Raw genomic sequence first — 20,309 nt, forward strand, 5'->3', positions numbered from 1 at the left:
GGGCGCAAAACTTAATGAAGACGGTGGAAAGCCGTTTCTTGCTTCTTTCCGAGAAACTTATTGATACCGTCTGTCGCCTCTTTATTTTTGGTACATTATGTAGTGAAATTCTTATTTTAGACCCAAAAAGTATCATTTGTTATCAATTTTTTATCGAAGCTGTTTAGAAAAAAAAAAACGAATTTCCCCAGGATACCGACCTACATGGTAGAAAAGGCTAAATTATTCGTGTTTGTGAAAACCTTAAGTTTGGCGAGAGAGGTCTCATACCTGAGTTCCCACTAGGACAATGGGCGTGTCCGGTTGGTAGTGACGTAACTCGGGGATCCATTTCTCCCGCACGTTCGCAAAGGATGTCGGGTTCACCACCGAGAAACACACCAAAAACACTGACGTCATCGGGTACGCCAACGGCCGTAAACGGTCATAATCTTCCTGTAGTGTGTGAGATATGATTTAACCTTCCATTTTATTGTTCAAAAAGCAAAAATAAAGACGGTATATTCTATCATATAAATGCCTAATGACTAGATTAAATAAGCATAAAGGATTTCAGTTGGGCGAACAAGTTACTGTTGTCAATGCTTACAGCACATGCTACTTATGATTAGCTTAAGTCCTAAAATGGCACTGAAAAGATACATACATGATAAAATAGGATGGTTGAAACTAACTAAGATGAAATAAATCTCTACTGCACCGAATTAGAAAAAAAAGTCTTGAGGTTTTAACATCGAAAACTTAAAAGTATTCATTTGGGCGCTACTTTTGTATTTAAAATGAAACTTAAAAATGGATCGGACAAAAACAAAAGATACACTTGAGTTGGAAAGGCATATTTCCGCCGTTAACAAACAGGCATTGATTAGAGAAGATGATAAACAAATGAAATAGATACATATCCGTTTCATTGGTGATCACAAAACAGTTTGCGATACGACCCTTTCTTCTTCTTTATGCTTTGTTAAATAGCTAATATTTTGAAGTGGCTTCGCGATGGATACGGGTTTTATTTTTAGCCAATTGCAATCACACCAAAAGTGTGTTGAGTTCTATTGCATGCGGAGTTTCAACCCCTGAGGGCTATCTCATTCACGGAACCTTCATATGAATCTCATTCGAACGTAAGCTAAGTACGAATTTTCACGTGAATAGAGTGAGAAAATAGGTGGTAAGTGCCTTTCTAAGGACAACAGTAGGACCTGCTATGGATTCGAACCCTCAACCTTTAGATGCCATGAAGAGCACCTTGCTAATGTGCAATTATTTCAATTCGTTTAGACGTACCTGTCCAGCCGTGTCGAACAGTCCCAGGTTGTACGGCGTGCCACCCACCACTATGTTCACTGTGGGGCAGAGATAAACCAAAGAGTAAAAACACCAGTTTCACACTTTTCACACTTCCCATAATTCTTTACGGGATCGTCGTAAAACCGCTGCGTTGCGTTCACGTCAACAAATTCACCTTTCTCACGCGGCGGCCATGATAGATCGAAAACGAGGTCAACGAGGTAAACAAAAGACTGTCCATCATGATTGGTGTAGTTCAGCCAATGACGCCGAGCAATTAGGAAAGCGACTAATAAGGGAATTGCTGCATGTCCGTCAAATATTTGCATCATTATCTTTTTCTTTTGCATCTCATTATAGGGGACTATTAGACCAGTCTACGCTACTCTAAATTGCTTCATCTTTCGGTGCATAACACTAGTTATAATATTTATCATTTGATCTGATATTGTGAAAATTTGTGTGTTTTTATGGACAACTGAATACACACTCTCATTGATTTTTGCCCAATTTCAACAACAACAAAAAACAAGATTGTTTTCTTCTTCAGGGGTGGTCCAAAAGACCAAAATGAGTTAATAGATTTGTTATAAGCTAAGAATTGTATGTAGGAGTGACACTAGAATGGTAACCTTGACTGTAGTTGCAGAAGCGAATCTTACTGAATATTGGCACCAATATGGAAACCATAAGTGTAAGTGATACCGGTCTGCCACATTAGTGTCACATTTACTACACTAGTGCACTTCTTGAATACAAGAATAAGTGACTTGTTGGCTGTGGTACCACTTAAGCTCTTGTTACAACGTTTATTGTGTCTATTTTGACAATTTGGCAGCTTCTTTTTTTACCCATCTGGTGTTCTTCACGCTATCTCATTATTTTTGCACTCTGCATATGATGTCATCAATAAAATATACTTGCTGTGGCCTAAGGGATGATGTATGATGATCTATTAGGTCTTTACTTTCTTATTGTCACACATATTTAGCTTATCTATAGAAATCACCCTACTTCCACCCTGTACACACATTACTTACAAGGCCGTAAGAGCTTCATAATCTAATGTCTATCGATCGGACACTGTGTGAAGGTTGGACAAAATGATAAGATCACTTCGCAAACAACACAGAAAATGGTGTGGAGCGAAATCTTTGTGATCATGTATGCAAACAATTTTTTCTTCACATTCTGGATTTTTTTCAGTAGTATAATTTTATCAAGTCTCGCCATTAAAAAGATCGATATCATGGCAGAATTAAAATTCAGAACGACTATTCTATGGGTCAAAACCTTACAGCATACCCTTTTTCGTCGAATTATACCATTTTATATAAACTGTCTAAGATGTATTTAGTATTCATTCCTTAAACGCATGTGCACCTCCACCCTTAAATATGAGTGTAGGTCACTGATTTATCAGATAGGGCTATGGCAATTGTAGAACAATGTTCTATTGTAAAACAATGTTCTACTGATAAGTGCTTTTTTTTTGTTATGCAAATGTACCTTGATTTCATACGTCCATAAACAGGAATAATAGCTACGAAAATGTGTATGACACGACTCCAAAATCAAGTAGAAACACATAATAAACCTGGGGTAGACATTTTCGATAGGCAATGGTTTACGTAATGTTCAAGACAGGTACGATTTTAACGAAATCGTACGACGGTCGTGCGACAAAGGTGACCATCGCTGTGAGAAGGACTATGGAGGTCTTACCTGCGTAGTTGTCGAAGACTGTGGGGACGTAGACAGTCGGAAACTGTCCGGTAGCGTAGCACATCAGTAGGCACGTCTTCCCCACCGCCCCGTCCCCCACTACCACACACTTCAGCGTCTCTATGTTAGCCATACTTCCCATAGCAACACTCCAGTCCAATAAATAGTTAACGTTAATACAAATCCAAGATTAAGTATTATATACGCTACGCACAGCTAAATAGATAGATGCGTACCTTCTCTAATTCATCTGCTTGTACGAAAACTACGCGCCAGTATTTATATTGCTGCCCTTATTTTAAATATGACATCAGAAATAATTGACCAATCAGAGACCAGACCTTGGATCCCCCTGACCAATAGAAGATCTCTTCCCAAAATAGCTTCCGTGACGTCAGCTATAAGTACACTGTGTGTTGGACACCACCAAACAAACCCGGAAGCGAAGACGATCACAGTAGGACGCGGTATAGGTGAGCTTTTATTCTCTATCTGCATATTTTCTACGTTATTTGTTATAACCAATGGCCTGGTCGAGGTAAACTAACGAAGTGACAATCTACTTGTAGAATGTTTCGTTACGAACCGAAGCGTTGTTGTGCGCTGAAAACCTTTACGGTATAAAGTAACGTTACACCTGCACTGTAGGTACATGTACTAACGTCACGGGAGTACAATACAACATGCCGGCTTGGCGTTTTCACAATTACAAGGTAACAAACCGCCAGTAACACTGTTATCTAGCCAAGAGGCATGCCTTCACATGTTACATGTGTTTGTATCAAGTATATGAGGTCACTGTTTGTAAATAGAGCACAGAGAGATATTGCGTACTTATGATGCAACGTTGACTTCTAATCCAAGGGGCGTTTACCTCTAACTTAGCTCCGATTACGTGACAGTCAAAGGCGTTCTTTTGAATCAAGTTTCATAATTCTGCGATATAGCCTAAAACAGATCTGTTAAGACCTCGCCAATTTGGTTCATATGTGTACTTAACTGTGTACGTATACCGTACTGTTCAAGGGGCAAATGTTCAAGTCTTTTGTCATTGCGGTATCTATCAGTCATAGTCATCTACTATCGAGAGAGAAAACTAGAGTTGTACAGGCTAGAAATAACAGGTGGTTCAGAATACCATTGTGACATTGGCGCACTTATGACGTTCTTGCTTTCCTTGTATTCCTAAATAGTAGTTAGGTGTACTAATGATCTCGTTAACGTTACATTAAAATGAATAAAAGACAATACGAGACGCTTTGACGTGAACGAAACGGTGCGTCCACATTTGCCGAAGGTCGTTGTTCGATTGTTATGTCGTACTGCGTTGTACGATTTTTATGTCGTAGGACTGCGTTTAAGATTGTTATGTCGCAAGCTTAAGACTACGTTGTACGATTGCCATTTCCTAGGACTGCGTTGAACGTAATGCTTGTTACATTGTAGGATTGCGTTGCACCGGATTGTTATGTCGTAAGACTACAGAACCAACCGCTGACAAGCATCAAAGACGGCTGAAAGTTTTACAGCACATGGACAACTATGGACCTAGCCTGGGTACCATCGGGAAAGTAGTTCGCCTCGGCGTTCATTATATACTATATGCAGTTTCTCTGCTGTAAAAGCGAACATAGGAGCGAACTACTATCCGGATGGTACCCAGGCTACTATGGAACATACTAGTAGTTAACGTTATAAACAAATGTATAGTCGGTTCGGTGTGCTGTGACACTGACAGGTATTCACGGTTGACTGCACGCCATGTCAAAACAAGCTTTTGTTTTCATGTCCCGCGGTGACTCACGTCCCCATTTAGCCGCTGACGTCTCAAAGGCCGTGTCAGAACAAAACACGTCACAAACAAACATTTTGCCTGGGAGGGAAAATGTTGTGTCTTCGACCGATCCTAGCCAAAAATTGCCCAAACAAGCGTTTCTGGTGACAATGAAAGTAAAATTGTCCACGTGACAATTGTTGCTCTGTTTTTCTCTATTGCTGCTATTGGACAGAGACAATGACTATATGGCACTGTATACATAAACTCAAGTTAATGAGTTTTGCCGCATATAAAGAACAATAGATCTAAGCTTGATAAGGTAATGGTAGGGGTCTTTAGGGCATTAATCTCGAAGGATAGTTCGGCAAGGTCAAGTTGGGTAGTATTATATTCAACCAGGATGTATGTACACTCAGGGCATAGCTCCGTTTTTTAGGAGTTCATTTCATTGGAACATTAGAACGCAATTACAAAATAGAAACAGCACAAGTTCCTATCTACGGGCACATAAATGCAGTAAAAGATATTAAGTAAGTGGATAAACAGGTGAACTGAAGAGAATCGTGTTAAGTGCCTTTCCCAGTGACAAAACCATGATCGGTATCATGCAATTACAAGGGATTCGAACCCAAGGCCTCTGGTTTCAGGGCTACAAACCATCTAAGTATTTAACACTCTGCTGCCAGACGAGAGCTTGCAAGGGTTACTGTAAACATCATGTACGTACCTCACACGACCATGCTCAGTGTCCCGGTGGCTCGATGCTCCCGCCGCACCAATCACTCACAAACGTTGCAGGCCATCGCGTGCAGGAACAACTACTACAGGCTCTCGTTCTTCCCTTGTACCATCAGAGAGTGGAATGAACTTGAGCCTGGTGTGGCGGAGGCGGGGTCTCTCTCCCAGTTCAAAACTGAGCTGGGGAGGACCCTGCTGCATTGAGCCACCCCCACACGTCTTGTATATATGTAAATATGTGTTCTATTAACCCACTAAATTCACCTGTCCTGTCTTTTGCACACAGAAAATCAGTTTGTTTTCATTTCCCCTAGCATTTTTCCTTTATTTTCCCATGTCTATTTGTACTGGTCACTTGTATTGTAATTTACCCATGCGTAGTCTACCAATAATCTCAAAAATTGAGGCTAGGCAGTACGAAAGAAGAAGAAGAACATGTGTAGTAAGGTGCAGTGACCATTGTAATTCTTTGTTTGCTTCAGCTGTGCATATAAATGTATCGTGTTAGAAATAAATGTATGTGACGGATAACGTAACACTACCCGAATTATTTTGTTCAGCGTTTCTAATAGAACTTAAAACACTATATATGCTTCAGACGTACAAGTTACCGCATACACCGTCGGAATGCAGTTCGGAAGTGAGTTCGTGTATCTTCGGGATCACCCGGACGAGAGTGAAGAGTCCGTAGACGAGGACGAAGAGGTCCGAGCTTTCTCCAAGCGCCGTAACAGCGGTCAGGATGACGGGAAGGTAGGGTCTGTTATTATTCTGCGTGTGTGTTTATAGAAAATGATGGCACTTTACCAAACTAGTAACATGCCATCATGTTGGAAGATCACAGAATTGATAATGCAAATGATTTGCATTAGTCATATCTATTTATGTTCCTCTTCCAAGTTGTATATGTACTGAATATGACATTAATGGCATTAATCACATTCTATCAATCATTCTATCAATCAATCAATCGATTGATCATAATCAATCTATCAATCATTATTGCACAGCAATTCTAACAATGTATGGGGCGTATCGTCAGTTTACCTTTATTCGAGGGGTAATCTATATTCGATGGTTTAAAACAGGGTATTCAGGGACGTCAATTCGACGGGCGGTGGTTTTAAACTGCAAAATTTTGAAAATGTCGGTCCACTGAAATATTGTGAACAACGGATATAGGTTACCCCGCGGATAAAGGTGAACTAGCGTTACTAGTGAGTGAGAGCATTACTACAGCATGCAATGCATTTACAGAACATCAAGGCTAACATCTACGCATTTCAAAGTACTGATTTTCCTCACTAATGAAGTTCTAACTTGCACAATGAACATAACATTGCGTGGGTCTTCTTTGAAGTTACCTACATTACAGGGAAAGAATCATGGACATTCACTCCTCTCTTCTTGACTTGTCCTGTTTCGAAATCTGCAAATGAAATGGTGCCTGTAGTTCCAATTAAAGCCGTTAGAGGGCCTTCTGTCGCTTTTTGTCGACAAGGAAATCGATCTCCTAACAAAAATTTGTGACGCTTGCCTGTTCAGAGGATCCAAACTGACTGTATTACCATAGCATTCCGGCAGGGGCTATAATCTGATCGTTTCTTGTTTTCACCACCTTCTACTAACTTACATACAGAATATGATCAGGACCCATCCGTGTCTTCACGAGCTATGTTGTTCACAATTAAACAAACAGAGAAAGCACGCGATAACATGATATATCTTAGTCGTACAGAACAGTTACTTTTGTGTGTTGTATCAATAATTTGGACACGAGTATGCTACGGCTATGGAAAAGATAGATTTTGTTATGCGAAAATGTTTGTCTTCATATTTCCCGTTCAGACCTGCATGTTGGACATCCTGGATACAGCTGGACAGGAGGAGTTCTCCGCCATGAGGGACCAGGTAGATCAACATCTATGAGATTATCGGTTAATGACAACATAATCATAATGACGATTATGCTGATTATGATTATGATGATAATAATAATCATAGCGATGTTAAGGATGATAGTGACGATGGCACTGATGTCAGTGATGATGATAATCATGACAATAATGATGATAAAGTAGACTCGAATATGGACATTATTTGTACAGCTCGCCTTCAAGCATACATACTCGTGTATCCTATACAGAGGAGGGAGGTTGACGTTTTTAAAACACGATATAATGCTTTGTCGTCTGACTGCCCCTCACACCTCTGTTAAAACGTAGACATGCAAATGTTACCGGCTTTCAGTCACTCTCTTATTGGTCGAACAACTAGATGCCACGCTGTCATTGGTTGGTTTTTAAATGTAATTGACAGTCAGGGTCTGTATTAGTTAGTTTTGAACAGATGATTAGATTTTATAAGTGCATTTTATAAGTGTCCTACGCAGGGACATCCAACGGAGAAAACGCCTGTCTGGATGTACCCTTCTTTCTTAACCGCCATCCTTAGTTCCTGACCTCCCTGCTTATAACTATTAATGAGCTTACCCTTATATATACCCCTTTTGAAAACTAAAGTTCTATTCTCTGATTGGCTGACAGCTGGTTTTGGCCTGGGGGTGGACGTCCACAGGAACTTAGGGTAACGGTTGAGAAAGCAGGGTACATCCAGACAGGCGGTTTCTCTGTAGGATGTCCCTGCGTAGGAGGATGTATAAGTGACTTCTATCCCGTTCTGTAGTACATGCGGACAGGGAATGCCTATATCCTGATATTTGACGTGACGTCACGCGGCAGCCTGGATCAGGCGGGATCTATCTACGAGTGGCTCCTGAAGATCAAGGGTGCAGATCACGTGCCGGCGGTAAGGGGGCGCTTCTCTAACTACAAATACACTCTACAATGGCATCGTGGGTAGAGTGATTGCCTTGCATACGTATACGTGAGGTGGTGAGGTCGATTCACGACCAAGCAAAGTACATAAATGGTCGCATATTACTGATTTCTGATCAAACAACGTCAGGATGTACTTTCCAGTGGACTCGCCCCCTACGAGTATCACTTGTATAGTCGTGTGGTCCGTGAACTATAGAATTTAGAGATGGACGCCGCCCTGAAACCATATGGTGTTAACATGTTGTTTACGCGGTCTCCTTTCCCTAAACCGAAAATAACATTACTCTTTTCTTCAAGATATGGGACTCATGATCAGCAGTCAAAAGAACAGTAATTCTTGGGCTCAACATATTGAAAATCATATGTGGCCCGAAGTAGTATAAGGGGCTCAGAATGTCTCTCATTAACATTAACGGTAGCTTAGTACTTACACACATCATAGAAAGTGCATTTACGTATAACTCTAGTAGTCTGAGGCCATGATAGGTAATAGTAATAATTTTGTCCGTCCCCTGTTTACGACATGTGCTGTACAGGTGCTGTGTGGAAATAAGATCGACCTGTCCGCTAGTCGTCAGGTCACTGCCGAGGAGGGTCGCCAGGTGGCGCAGCGGCACGGTCTGCCGTATCTAGAGACGTCCGCCAAGACGGGACAGAACGTGGAGGAGGCTTTTCACGAGGTCATCCGACAGACCCAGAGGGACGGGAAGAACTACAAGGTCAGCGTAGCGATCCACAAAAACGCGGAAATAGCCACACCCAGCGTAATGAGTGTAATTGTAAGGCATTCCGCTAGAGGGCGCAGCTGCATGGGTAACAGCCAGAACTGATATACTATAGATGGGGTTTGGGCCAGTTTGTTTGTTTGTTTATTTATTCGCACACAAGTATTACACTAAAACACAAACGAAAACAATGGATAAAACAGGTGCAGGAGGAGGGAAAAAGCTCAGTGTACCCAGGAAAAAGCCCAGTGTACCCAGGGATGGACCCCTACTCATTTCGGTAAGTGTGGCTGATTCTTTCACGTGCTCGAGGTGTAGCTTTCCTCAAGCACGGGATCTCCACCTAACGTCCTATATGAGGAACGTCCCTATTCGAATATACGTACTCATGTTTACCGTTAAATGAAATGCAAATCTTATAACACATTTCGGTTTTCACTAAATATCTAAGCCAACCATATCAGCAACACATCATCACAGATAGTCAGTCTAGCGAGTTCTACGTAAGAACCAGTTTGGACTTTGTTTCACATTTTGTTATATTCTTTCATAAAAGATGGACAATGCTAATGCGGCACAGCACCCAAGGTATTTAGTTATAAAATATCAGCGAAAGATACCGTTTCTACTTCCAAGCAATGCAGAAATGTTCGCGGCGGTTATATTATCGCGGTTTTCGCGGTAGCCACTTCACCGTGAATTTCAAACCACCGCGAAAATTTTTCATAGCAATAAGAGACTACAGTGCATGGTGCTACCGCGAACTTAAAACCACCACGAAAAGTCTAATCCAAGGTGCTCCAGTCGGACTGAAGTGTCACCTTCGGCAGTGCTGGCGTGATTAACTATAACTGATCTAACTATATCTACCTTCTGCATACGTAACAGACAAAAACATTTCGCGGTGGTTTTGAGTTCACGGTGAGGCGGTCACCGCGAAAACCGTGAACACAAAACCACCGAGAACATTTCTGCATTTACCGTGGTGGAGGAGAGACACATCTTGAATTGACCCAACACGTCATGTAGAGTACCAAAGAGGGTCCTTTCCTGTGTAGATGGATCAAACGAGTAATATCCAGATACGCATACTGTACTCTTCTGTACAAACCTGGTATGTGACGTTACGAGGCGGTTTTCCGGGTCTACAGAATAAACAAACAAACAAACAAACAAACAAACAAACAAAACAACACACTGATGAGAGCATGTCTGTTGTTCCCACAGCTTGCCATGCTTGGCGCGGGGGGTGTCGGGAAGTCCAGCCTGTGTGTGCGCTTCGTGCAGGGAGACTTTGTTGAAGACTACGACCCGACTATCGAGGACTCTTACCGCAAGTTGATCACAGTTGACGACATTCCACAGGACAAACTGCAGAAGAGAAATGGAAAACCACAGAAAAAAGGTGAGTAGTTTCCTATGTCTTGTCCTATAAGTTTTATTAACGTTACAAGAGACAGAATAAGGTAGTCCAGTCACAAGGATTCATCTCAATGACCATGAATAGCAAGTTTAAGAACATAATGATGACATGTGACAACCCCTCCATACATAGGAAATACATCTCTGTTTAGAGGTTGGATATTCCTCCAATGTTTTTGTAAAAGCTGATTCTCATCCCATACTACACACTCCAGTACTAGTCACATTAACATATCTCACTGTTTTGTTTTCAATTCGGATAAGGTACATACAAAACATACAACCATCAATTGATATTCGTCTTCAGTTAGCTCTGGACAGAATGGAAAAATCCTCTGGTCGATAGAGATTTTTTGAAATCTCACGATTTCTATATCTAATTTGTGACAGCCAATTGTGCACTGCCTGTCGTAGGAAAGCCACGCCCATCGCCAGCTGTGAGGACCAAGACGAAGACGAAGAAGAAGACGAAGAAGTCTTCCGGCGCTGTTCTGTCCGGTCTGGGGCTGTTCGGGCGTCTCTTGGGCGGGCGGAGCGCTATGAGAGACAGCAGCGACAGCAGTGAGGAGGAACAGCAGCAGCGCAACGCTGACAGCAGTGACAGCTCTGACGGCAGCAGCAGCGAGGAGGAACAGCAGCAGCTGGAAAACAGCCTGGCAGACACAGAAACTGGAGCTGCCAAGCGTCAGAAGAAGATCGTGAAGCGCAAGAAGGTTGGACAATCTGGTTTTTCATTTAGGCTACAGCAAATAAGTTTTATGGATGACATCCTATGCAGAGTGCAAAAATGATGTGATAGCGCGAAAAAAACATGATGGGTAAAAAAAGATGGCTAAAATTTCAAAATAGACACTATAAACTACTAAACAAGATTTGAAGTGACCAAACGTGGTATCACAACTAACAAGGCATTCATTCCTGAATCAGATTCAAGAAGTGAACTAGTGTAGTGAAAGTGATACTAGTGTGGTACACTGGTATCACTTGCCAAACTAGAAACATTCATGGCTTTCATATTGCTATAGCTTAAACGCTAACTCTGAATTCTAACGTGTTAGGTTTGAATTGTTTTCCTGAGAAAGTGGAAGATAGAAGTTCCCACTCCCTCCGTAATGTGTTGTGTCACAGCTAATAATCGTCAGAATCACGCATAACTTAAAATAAATTGGTTTTCGGTGACCTCTTCAAGATACGCCAAATAACATTGACTCAAGCACCTAGATATGATTCTAGAAGATATCTTGTCAAGATTCATAACGTTTAACAGATATTACTTGATAATGCAAACGTCATATTGCGACAATGGTGCGACAGCGCGAGCCCATGCTATAACGCGACAATAGCTAATAGCCTTTTAGTTAGAACATGTTGAAACTCCTTGCCTTGCTAACTGTATGTCTAAGGGTTCTGTGAAGCATTGAAAATTATGCTTTATGTTGAGACACGATTGTTGTTACAGGCCGACGGTAATGTTGTATTAGTGAGCCTCAGCTGTCTGGAAAACGAGACCACTGTAATGCCAAGAGCGCCACCTAGCTGTGCCGAGTGTAACGCAGTCTTGTCGCACCTGTCGAAAATCAGCAACGGGGAGAACGGACAACCAGGCGGATGGCACTGGTGAGTGGTGTCAGAATTACGAACAAGCGAAATTTTAATCTGATCCTTGGTTATAAAGACGTCGTTAGGAGAGTAATGACCATAATAATTTGAAATTTATGGATTATCATTATTGACTATGTAAAGTTATGAGCCCCGATATTGAGTCGTATACCTTAATTCCTCGTGAAGCTACGGGCACACCCCTCCGTACGTGCAATTTGTCCGACGTACGTTTATTTGGAAGGCCACGTCCGCCACGTATTTTTGAAAACGTGGGGAAGGACTGGCAAGAGCAGGAAGGGAGTACGTCAATGCACGTCACTCGCACGGCTGCGCAAGGTTGCCCGATGGCACACAAAGTTTTGCCTGCACGTAAAGTTCTACGGCGTGTCTGCATGCTCCAAAATCCGTCGGATTCCCTACGAGTTCGTACGGAGGCGGTACTTACCACTTACGGATGCCAAAAGATTGCCCACGTTTTGGCACGTAGACAGCACGTATTTGCACTTACGGCGGGTTGTGCCCTTAGCTTTACGCATGCTGGTAATTTATGAAGTCCCGCAGGTGACACTGATTATCTTTTGCTCAATTTTTCAGTCACTTTTGCAACACGAGAAATGATGGGATCGAGGAGAAAGACGTAAGTGACGTCAGCGTTCTTACGTTCTTCACACAAATAAACAAACAAATACAACTTGACAATATGGGCACCAGTCCTTTACATGGTGATGATACTGATCCCTACAAATTGTACAGAGTACAACACATGGCAAAGACGACAATAAATACAACTGATCTGCGCATTACAACACTAAAAACTAGGTATGTGAGCGATTGCGGAAGAAAACGTAGCCTCGTTCAACAGTAGATTCACATTGGCATGACTCCCGTCTTATATATGCCATCCATCAGCAGAATACAGTGGACTACTACTACTATTATGTTAACTGTTCATCAAGAGGTGCATAATTTCCAATTTAGAGTCGGGATGAAATTCAGAAAAATTACCTTCTTGTATTTTTGGTACATTTATAGTTATTATGTTTCACATTAAAGAATTAAAAAATTGATACACGTATCAGAAGAGTATTGGTGACCTGCTGAAAATGTAAACTAGGCGAGTTTGCCAACGCACGTATTTTTGTTTCAAGTTTGAACTGCTTTATTCCATAATAAGTCCAACCCTTTCCTACTTTCTAACATATATACCGTAGATTCCGACTGACGGGACGGTAGAATACGTCCTGGCACCGGCTGACACCCCGACAGACGACCCGAGCGGCGCGAGTCCGGGGGTGATCCCGGGGGCCCAGGGGGTGGTGGTGCTGTGTGTGGACGTCAGCGGGTCCATGGGGGTCACCACCAGGGTACCGCAACTGCAAGGTAGGGGTGGTTTGGGGCAACATCCTTCGCCAATAATCTTCAAAAAACGTCAAAGTACCTCCTTTGCCTTTGTTACACTTTTAGAAGAAGGGAAAAGAAGACAACGCGATATAGGAATCTCAAACACGAATGCACGAGTTGGCACAAGATAGTTCAATTTGTCGAATATTGTCGGCATACATTTCGGCAAGGCAACTTGTGCTATATTTTGTGATTTCAGTGATCGAAGGTCAGCCTCAATGGGTTTAAACTATTACGTTTTAACATTCTAAATTATGCACATTTGCATGAAGTCAGGCCTATTTAGTCTTATTTCGGTCAAAAGGAATGAAAGGGTTTCAGCATAAGAGTTGCTTTATCTATATCGGGAGGAAAGTAGTTTGTGTTTAGCGTTGTTAACTTAGTTTCCAGAACTTCTAGGTTTGAAAACCCATCAGGCCCCGATCGTGTGCCCTTGGGAAATGTCTGTGAGTAGACATATCAGCCACCGGATGTTCTGTCATCTCAAATATAAAGAAATACATGTACATCTATGTCGCTGTGTGTTTCAGCCGAGTGGAAGGCCATGAGGGACAAGAAGGCGGGGAAGGAGTACGTCACGCGCCTGGAGTGTATGACAGCCGCCATTGCCAGGTCAGCGCCCGCCTTAGTGCCTGTGTCAAGAAGCCTTAGTTTCCGGTAGTGTATGTGTGTGTATGTGTGTGTCTGTGTGTATGTGTGTGTGTGTGTGTGTGTGTGTGTGTGTGTGTGTGTGCGTGTGTGTGTGTGCGTGTGTGTGTGTATGTGTGTGTGTGTGTGTGTGTGTGTGTGTATGTGTATGTGTGCGTGAGTGCGTGTGTGTGTGTGTGTGCGTGTGTGTGTGTGTATGTGTATGTGTGTGTGTGCGTGAGTGCGTGTGTGTGTATGTGTGCGTGTGCGCGCGCGCGCGCGCGCGTGTGTGTGTATGTGTATGTGTATGTGTGTGTGTGCGTGAGTGCGTGTGTGTGTATGTGTGTGTGTGCGTGTGTGTGTGTGTATGTGTGTGTGTGTGTGCGCGCGCGTGTGTGTGTCTGTGTGTCTGTGTATGTGTGTGACTGTGTCTGTGTGTGTGTGCATGTTGGAGGTTTTTTTATTGATAGCTAGTATGTGGGTAGGTCTTGATAAGGCCTTGAAATGATTATATTTTGGACCCTACAGCATCGTGTTACAGTAATGCAGCGGAACGTTCGGTTTTAATATCTTGTATTACTACGATATACCCCATACGGTACTGTGGACTTAAGGTCTTTTAAATTGTGGAGTTGATTAGTTCTTATGCTGTTTTCTGAATATTTTAGGCCATAAATTGATGATATCAATAACATTCTCTGGGCACCTTAAAAGGATGCGAATAATGAAAAGAAAGAACTTGCCCAAACAGGCGTCAGGAACATTGAACAACCTTACACATTGAATGACCCAGTATGGTATGCTAAAAGCACACTTGTTTTCTCTTTCATATCTTCTTGTTTAGACTTTGGAAGACTTTGTAAACATGTTCTGGGATCGAAATATATTTTCAGCTTACTTCTTCCATGTGGCGTAAATATATTAAAAAAAAAGCATTTTTTAATTACCTTTTTTGGAAACAGACGAAAATTGACGCGCTCGTGGATGTCGTGTAAGCCAGCTAAAAAGGCAAGGGCAACTCTGTTGGTACATGAACCTTAGCAAGTCACTTACCTCTCAAAACGGCAACAGTTAGACCCAGTGTCTCGAGTTTGATTGTTGTTTGCATGTTTTAGCTGTTTGTATGCGAAAAGGATACTAACAAAGCTATGGTGTATAGAGAGAGGTTGTATGATCAAGCAACGATACTGTATCATTGCGCACAGGCACCTAGAAAGGTTGGAACTGGACACCCCTGACAGGCAGGTTGCCATAGTAACGTTTCAAAGCCATGTCCAGCTGTTTGGAGACGGGCGCTATCCACCAACCGACGTCACCGGAGACACACTCAACAGCTATGACGGACTCATCAGTACCGGGCGACATCTAGCGGAGAAGTTTGAACTGCAGCCGATTAAAGATTCACTGGCGTGAGTGTTTAGAACAAGGCGGTTCATGGTTCTAGCTGCGCATGCTTTGGTCAACACACATTGTAAGCTGGTAATATGTCAAAGGTGAATGGTGAAAAGTGAAAAATTCTGGCTGGTGAACAATACACGTCTGGATGTACCATAGCCTGCTTCTCAACCGTCACCCTTAGTTCCTGACCTCCTCACCTCACCTCACCGGTCCCATAGCCTCACCGGCCGTAGGGGCAGCAATGCCATCAACGTAAGTTGCTTATAAATATTCATTAGTTTACCCTTATATATGCGAGACCCCTTTTGATAACTGAAAAGCCTATTCTCTGATTGGCTGACAGCTGGTATGGGGGGGGGGGACGCCCATAGGAACTAAGAGTGATGGTTGATAAAGCAGGGTACATCCAAACAGGCGGTTTTGTTGTTGGATGTCCCTGCGTAGGAGGATGATGGTGTTGAACTGATAACTGTCTACCCAGGACATTTGCTGTTGTTTGATATCGCATAACGACGTGCATTATAACATTATAAGCCGTTTGTGACCCGCTATGTGTGTGGTGACACGGTAGAAGTGAGTATGGGTTAGTGCTCCAGAAAGCGGCTGAAAGACCGTCGCCGTGTATGTGGCACGAAATTGCGTAGATGGTAGCGTTGAAAATGGATAGCAGATAAAGGTGGTGAACAATAGGGCATTTAGTTATAACGCTGGTTTACCTTTATTCGTGGGGTAACCTTTTTTCGTTCTTCTTCAAAACAGCGCAATTAGGAACATCAAGTCGAAGAACAGTGGTTTCAAATTGTGATATTTTCAAAATATTGCAGTTTGAACTCATATTTCATAGGAATGATAGAAATACATTGCTTTTGAAAACAACAGATATAGGTTACCCTGCGGACAAAGGTGAACTAGCGTTATATCTATTGCACCCGCCGTGAAAAAGAATCGAGAATTAACTTTGATGATTTTATTTCTTCTGGTCCTAAAGCACACTGAAAGAAAAGGTGTGTGACCTGAGCGCAGGCGGTACGACAGCCCTGGGGCCGGCCCTGGCCGTGTGTGCGGGGGTGGTGGCCGACAAGCCGCGCTCGGAGATCATTCTCTGCACGGACGGTGCCGCAAACGTCGGAGTCGGAGACGTCAAGAAGGATCCTGGCTTTTACAAAAAGGTAGAAATACATCGTACATTCTGCAAATGACTAAAATAAAACTTAAAAAAAAAAAAAACAGGTGAAAGGTGAAACGGAACAGAACATGTAGCTAGTATAGTCCTCCAACAAAAACAGAAGGTGCTCTACAGTATTACATCATTGAAGGCAACGCCTTTATCTATGATACCAAGATAAGCTACTTTTCAACAGCGATTGTTTGTTTGTTATGTAACAAGCAGCAGGTATTGAAGGGTTCCTCCAACGTCGGTCTCAACATGTCATAGCATCAAAGACTGTTGGCAGAAATTTCTCCTCTCCAAGTATTTTTTGTCAGTCGTATGTATAGAGTGAAAACTATTCCAGCATCAGCTAGCCCGAAGGCAGGAATTCTTCGTGACAATGAAAATTAGTCTACAGTAGTAGCTCCATCGGGACACACACCTGTATCCATCGGGAAAAGGTGTGTGTCTACAACCTCTACGGGCACCGGTACATATGTGACTGTAGCTCAAGCTAATATAGTCTAGTCAAGTTTCAGTCAGGTCAGGGAGACGTGCCCTTACTTCAGGACCTCATAATTTCGTTTTGACACAGATTGGCGACTTTGCCAGAAGTCACAAGATTGTCATCTCCATCATCGGCATCGAGGGCGAGAACGTCGCACTGGAGCAGGTCAGCGCGGCAGCAGCGACCTCTGGCGGAACAGTGAACATCCTGCACCCGCTGGAACTGGTGCGTCAGATCAGGCAGATCGCACAGAACAACCTGGTGGCCACGGACGTGCGCGTCACGCTCATGGTCCACCCCGCTCTGCTGGTGGAGAGGAACGATCAGGAGAGGAAGGACGGCGAGGTGCGTGTATACAAACATACAATCAAACTAGAAAGGCCGACATTTGCTTAAGAGCAAATACAGCATATTTCAGCCATACCCCTTCCCACGCAACATTGGACTGTTCCAAATCACCCCTGCGCAAAAATGGAACATCCTCTTAACAGTACATTATCCCCCAAAGTGGACTGGTATTGTGACTTGATTCCAGGTAAAGATAGAGCTTGCTTCTATTTTTCAGAAAATGACAATAATCACACCTTCCATTTAGAAAATTTTCATCATGACTGAAAATTGTTGAATGACTTCATGTAATGTCATTAACAATTTTCAGTACGATAACTAGGTGTAAGTTTTAAAAAAGTATAAGCTCCTTGTGATGTGGGTACATTTATTATTGCAGTGAACTTTTTTTATTCAAGTAGGGCATACGATTTAATAATTATCAAGCAGGTGCAGGTACTGTAGGAGCGTTTGTTTTCTTCAAGCTGTAAAACTGTTAAACAGTTTTACTTTGTATGCAATCAGCCATCGAGCCTATTCTTATTTTAGTTTAACAACTTCCTGCCAGACCCGGAAGATACGATTGAACCTTGTTCGAGGATTTATTTTCGTCTGTCTGGTCAGTCTGTTCATACCCTGGCGCTGAGAGTGTTTTATTGGGCTGAAACTCTGGCATTTTGAAGTTACTTACAATTTAAATGTTCAAAGTTTATGCCAAACAACAACAGCACTAGGAAATGTGGCCACTATAGACAGGTGGTCACTATAGAGAAAATGCTGATCTATTGACTAGGAGCCATACGTTACACATGATTTCAGTACACTGATCATTAATCATATAAACATTGCACAGGTAAGCCAATTGTTTAGATGTACAATTAAGTTCAAATAATTCTGAAGAGAAATATTGATGAGAAAATAATCATTCTCGCCACTGTCTAACTTATAATTACGTATCAAAACTAAACGCAGATTTTCTAACTAACGCACCTTTCGCCGACTTCATCATAGGACCGCCGGCTATCAATCAAACACGGCTGTTGATTAGACTTAGAGTTTCAAACAGTCATGTGCTGTGCACGTGTGCCAGTTGACAGCGAACTTCATGCTACGTGATGTTTTACATTGCTTGGACCTTCTTTCCTACAGCGGTGCTTCTACAAAATATTTAGACTGTAACACTGAGTTTTATAGAATAGAATTTGACGCAGAACAGCGTTTTTTGCTGGGTATTTTTTTTGAAACATGTCCGTGGGAATATCAGCGAGGCGGCGACGTAGGGATATCAGACCGTCAACAAAAGTCGCACGGCGGCTAACGGCGCAGCGAAGATACTAGCGCTATAAATAAGCGCTTCAACTAAGGATGGCAACCCGTACAATATTTTTGTATACTGTTGAGCTAAGTAAAGTTTGTTGTTTATGAGGTTTTAGTTGTCTTTGAAGCTTTGACCCGAAATATTTTAAAGTCAAACTGCTGAAAAGAAGTAAGTGACTGCTACGATTATCGTAGATATGGCCCTAAAAAAACTGATAAAAGAAGCCTTCTCAATAGCCTAAAATGCAAGAGCTTCCGGGGGGGCTTCGCCCACCTGGGTCCACCCCACAGTGGCCCTGCCCCTGGACCCCGCCAGGGACATTCGGCGGCCCCCGGACCCCTGTCCGACGCTTTGAAAAAATCCTGGCGAGAAGTCTGTACGGCCTGAGTCTTCAAGTTAACGTATTGTGTGGTCCCGCTTATGAATATTAATTAGCCTTCGCTTTCCTCTTCGCTGATTGGCTGAACCATTAATTGAATTAACTCTTCCTGCCGGCTAGACGCAGGTGCAGATGTCGGCTCTGTGGGGTGAACGTCCGAAAGGTCACGGCATGGAGAACGAAAGAAAACCAATTTCCCCTAAAAAAAGTGCTGTAATTAAGCCTTTTACAGTACTTTATGCCAAAAATTTTACTTGGATCATTTTACCAACTATATTATGCCTATCTATACCAAATGTTACTCATACCAGGGTACAGGGGTGCAAAATATACCGTTATAAGACCGTCAACAACAGTCGCACGGAGCTAACAGCGCAGCGAAAATACCATCGCTAGCGTTTCAACTTCGGATAACAAGTTATAAGTACTGTTGAACTCAGTAACGTTAAAGTTTGTTTTTAGTTGCCTTTGACGGTTTGACCTGAAACAGTTTTACGCTAAACTCCTGAAGAGAAGTTAAGTGACTGCTGCGATTATCATAGATATGCCCCTAAGAACTGATACAATATAAAGCCTTCTGAATAGTCTAAAATGCGAGAGCCTTAGGCGGGCTTTGCTCCCCCTGGCGGGAACACTGCTATATACGGGATCATGAGGCCCCGCTTATGAATATTAATTAGCCTTTGGCCTCCTCTTCGCTGATTGGCTAGGTCTTTGATTCAATTAACTCTCCGGCTGACGCGCACAGGTGTGGCTCTGTGCGGGGTCACGGAAGGTCACGCCAGGAGGCCAAAAGAAAACAAATTTCCCCTCAGAAAAGTGCCAAAATTAATCATTTTAAAGTTGTTTATGTCAAATATTTTACTTGAATCTTGTTACCAAGTATCTAATGCCTATCTATACCAAATTTCAGGTCATTTAATTGTAATACCAGGGTACAGGAGCCAAAAGTGTCCTTTTTTGGTCAAAAATTGGCCAAAAATCGCAAAAATAAGCATTTTGTTGCACTGTACATCAAAAAGTGTATTGAATTTATATGAAGGGATTATCAGGCCACATCTGTGTCAAATTTCAGCTCATTC

The 20,309-nt window shown here is 42.5% G+C and overlaps 2 protein-coding genes across 2 annotated transcripts in view; one reads left to right on the plus strand and one right to left on the minus strand.

Annotated features, from left to right (window-relative positions):
- LOC118404950 (cell division control protein 42 homolog) overlaps window positions 1–3,291 on the minus strand; it is a 4,430-nt gene extending 1,139 nt beyond the window's left edge. Inside the window, exons 1-3 of the mRNA XM_035804356.1 lie at window positions 3,016–3,291; window positions 1,288–1,346; window positions 271–435 (exon numbers count right to left, since the gene is read on the minus strand). Coding sequence (XP_035660249.1) covers window positions 271–435; window positions 1,288–1,346; window positions 3,016–3,157 — 366 coding nt within the window. The 5' untranslated portion in view covers window positions 3,158–3,291. The remainder of the gene's footprint in view (window positions 1–270; window positions 436–1,287; window positions 1,347–3,015) is intronic.
- A 13-nt stretch (window positions 3,292–3,304) lies between these two features.
- Window positions 3,305–20,309, plus strand: part of LOC118404940 (circularly permutated Ras protein 1-like) — a 26,800-nt gene continuing 9,795 nt past the window's right edge. The window contains exons 1-14 of the mRNA XM_035804338.1: window positions 3,305–3,488; window positions 6,129–6,283; window positions 7,379–7,441; window positions 8,216–8,338; window positions 8,907–9,089; window positions 10,323–10,500; window positions 10,908–11,230; window positions 11,977–12,134; window positions 12,714–12,756; window positions 13,331–13,499; window positions 14,051–14,132; window positions 15,353–15,556; window positions 16,534–16,714; window positions 17,291–17,548. Of these exons, the coding sequence (XP_035660231.1) occupies window positions 3,320–3,488; window positions 6,129–6,283; window positions 7,379–7,441; window positions 8,216–8,338; window positions 8,907–9,089; window positions 10,323–10,500; window positions 10,908–11,230; window positions 11,977–12,134; window positions 12,714–12,756; window positions 13,331–13,499; window positions 14,051–14,132; window positions 15,353–15,556; window positions 16,534–16,714; window positions 17,291–17,548 (2,289 nt within the window). The 5' untranslated portion in view covers window positions 3,305–3,319. The remainder of the gene's footprint in view (window positions 3,489–6,128; window positions 6,284–7,378; window positions 7,442–8,215; window positions 8,339–8,906; window positions 9,090–10,322; window positions 10,501–10,907; window positions 11,231–11,976; window positions 12,135–12,713; window positions 12,757–13,330; window positions 13,500–14,050; window positions 14,133–15,352; window positions 15,557–16,533; window positions 16,715–17,290; window positions 17,549–20,309) is intronic.

The sequence above is a fragment of the Branchiostoma floridae genome, chromosome 17, assembly GCF_000003815.2.
Source record: "Branchiostoma floridae strain S238N-H82 chromosome 17, Bfl_VNyyK, whole genome shotgun sequence".
Classification (NCBI taxonomy): Eukaryota; Metazoa; Chordata; class Leptocardii; order Amphioxiformes; family Branchiostomatidae; genus Branchiostoma; species Branchiostoma floridae.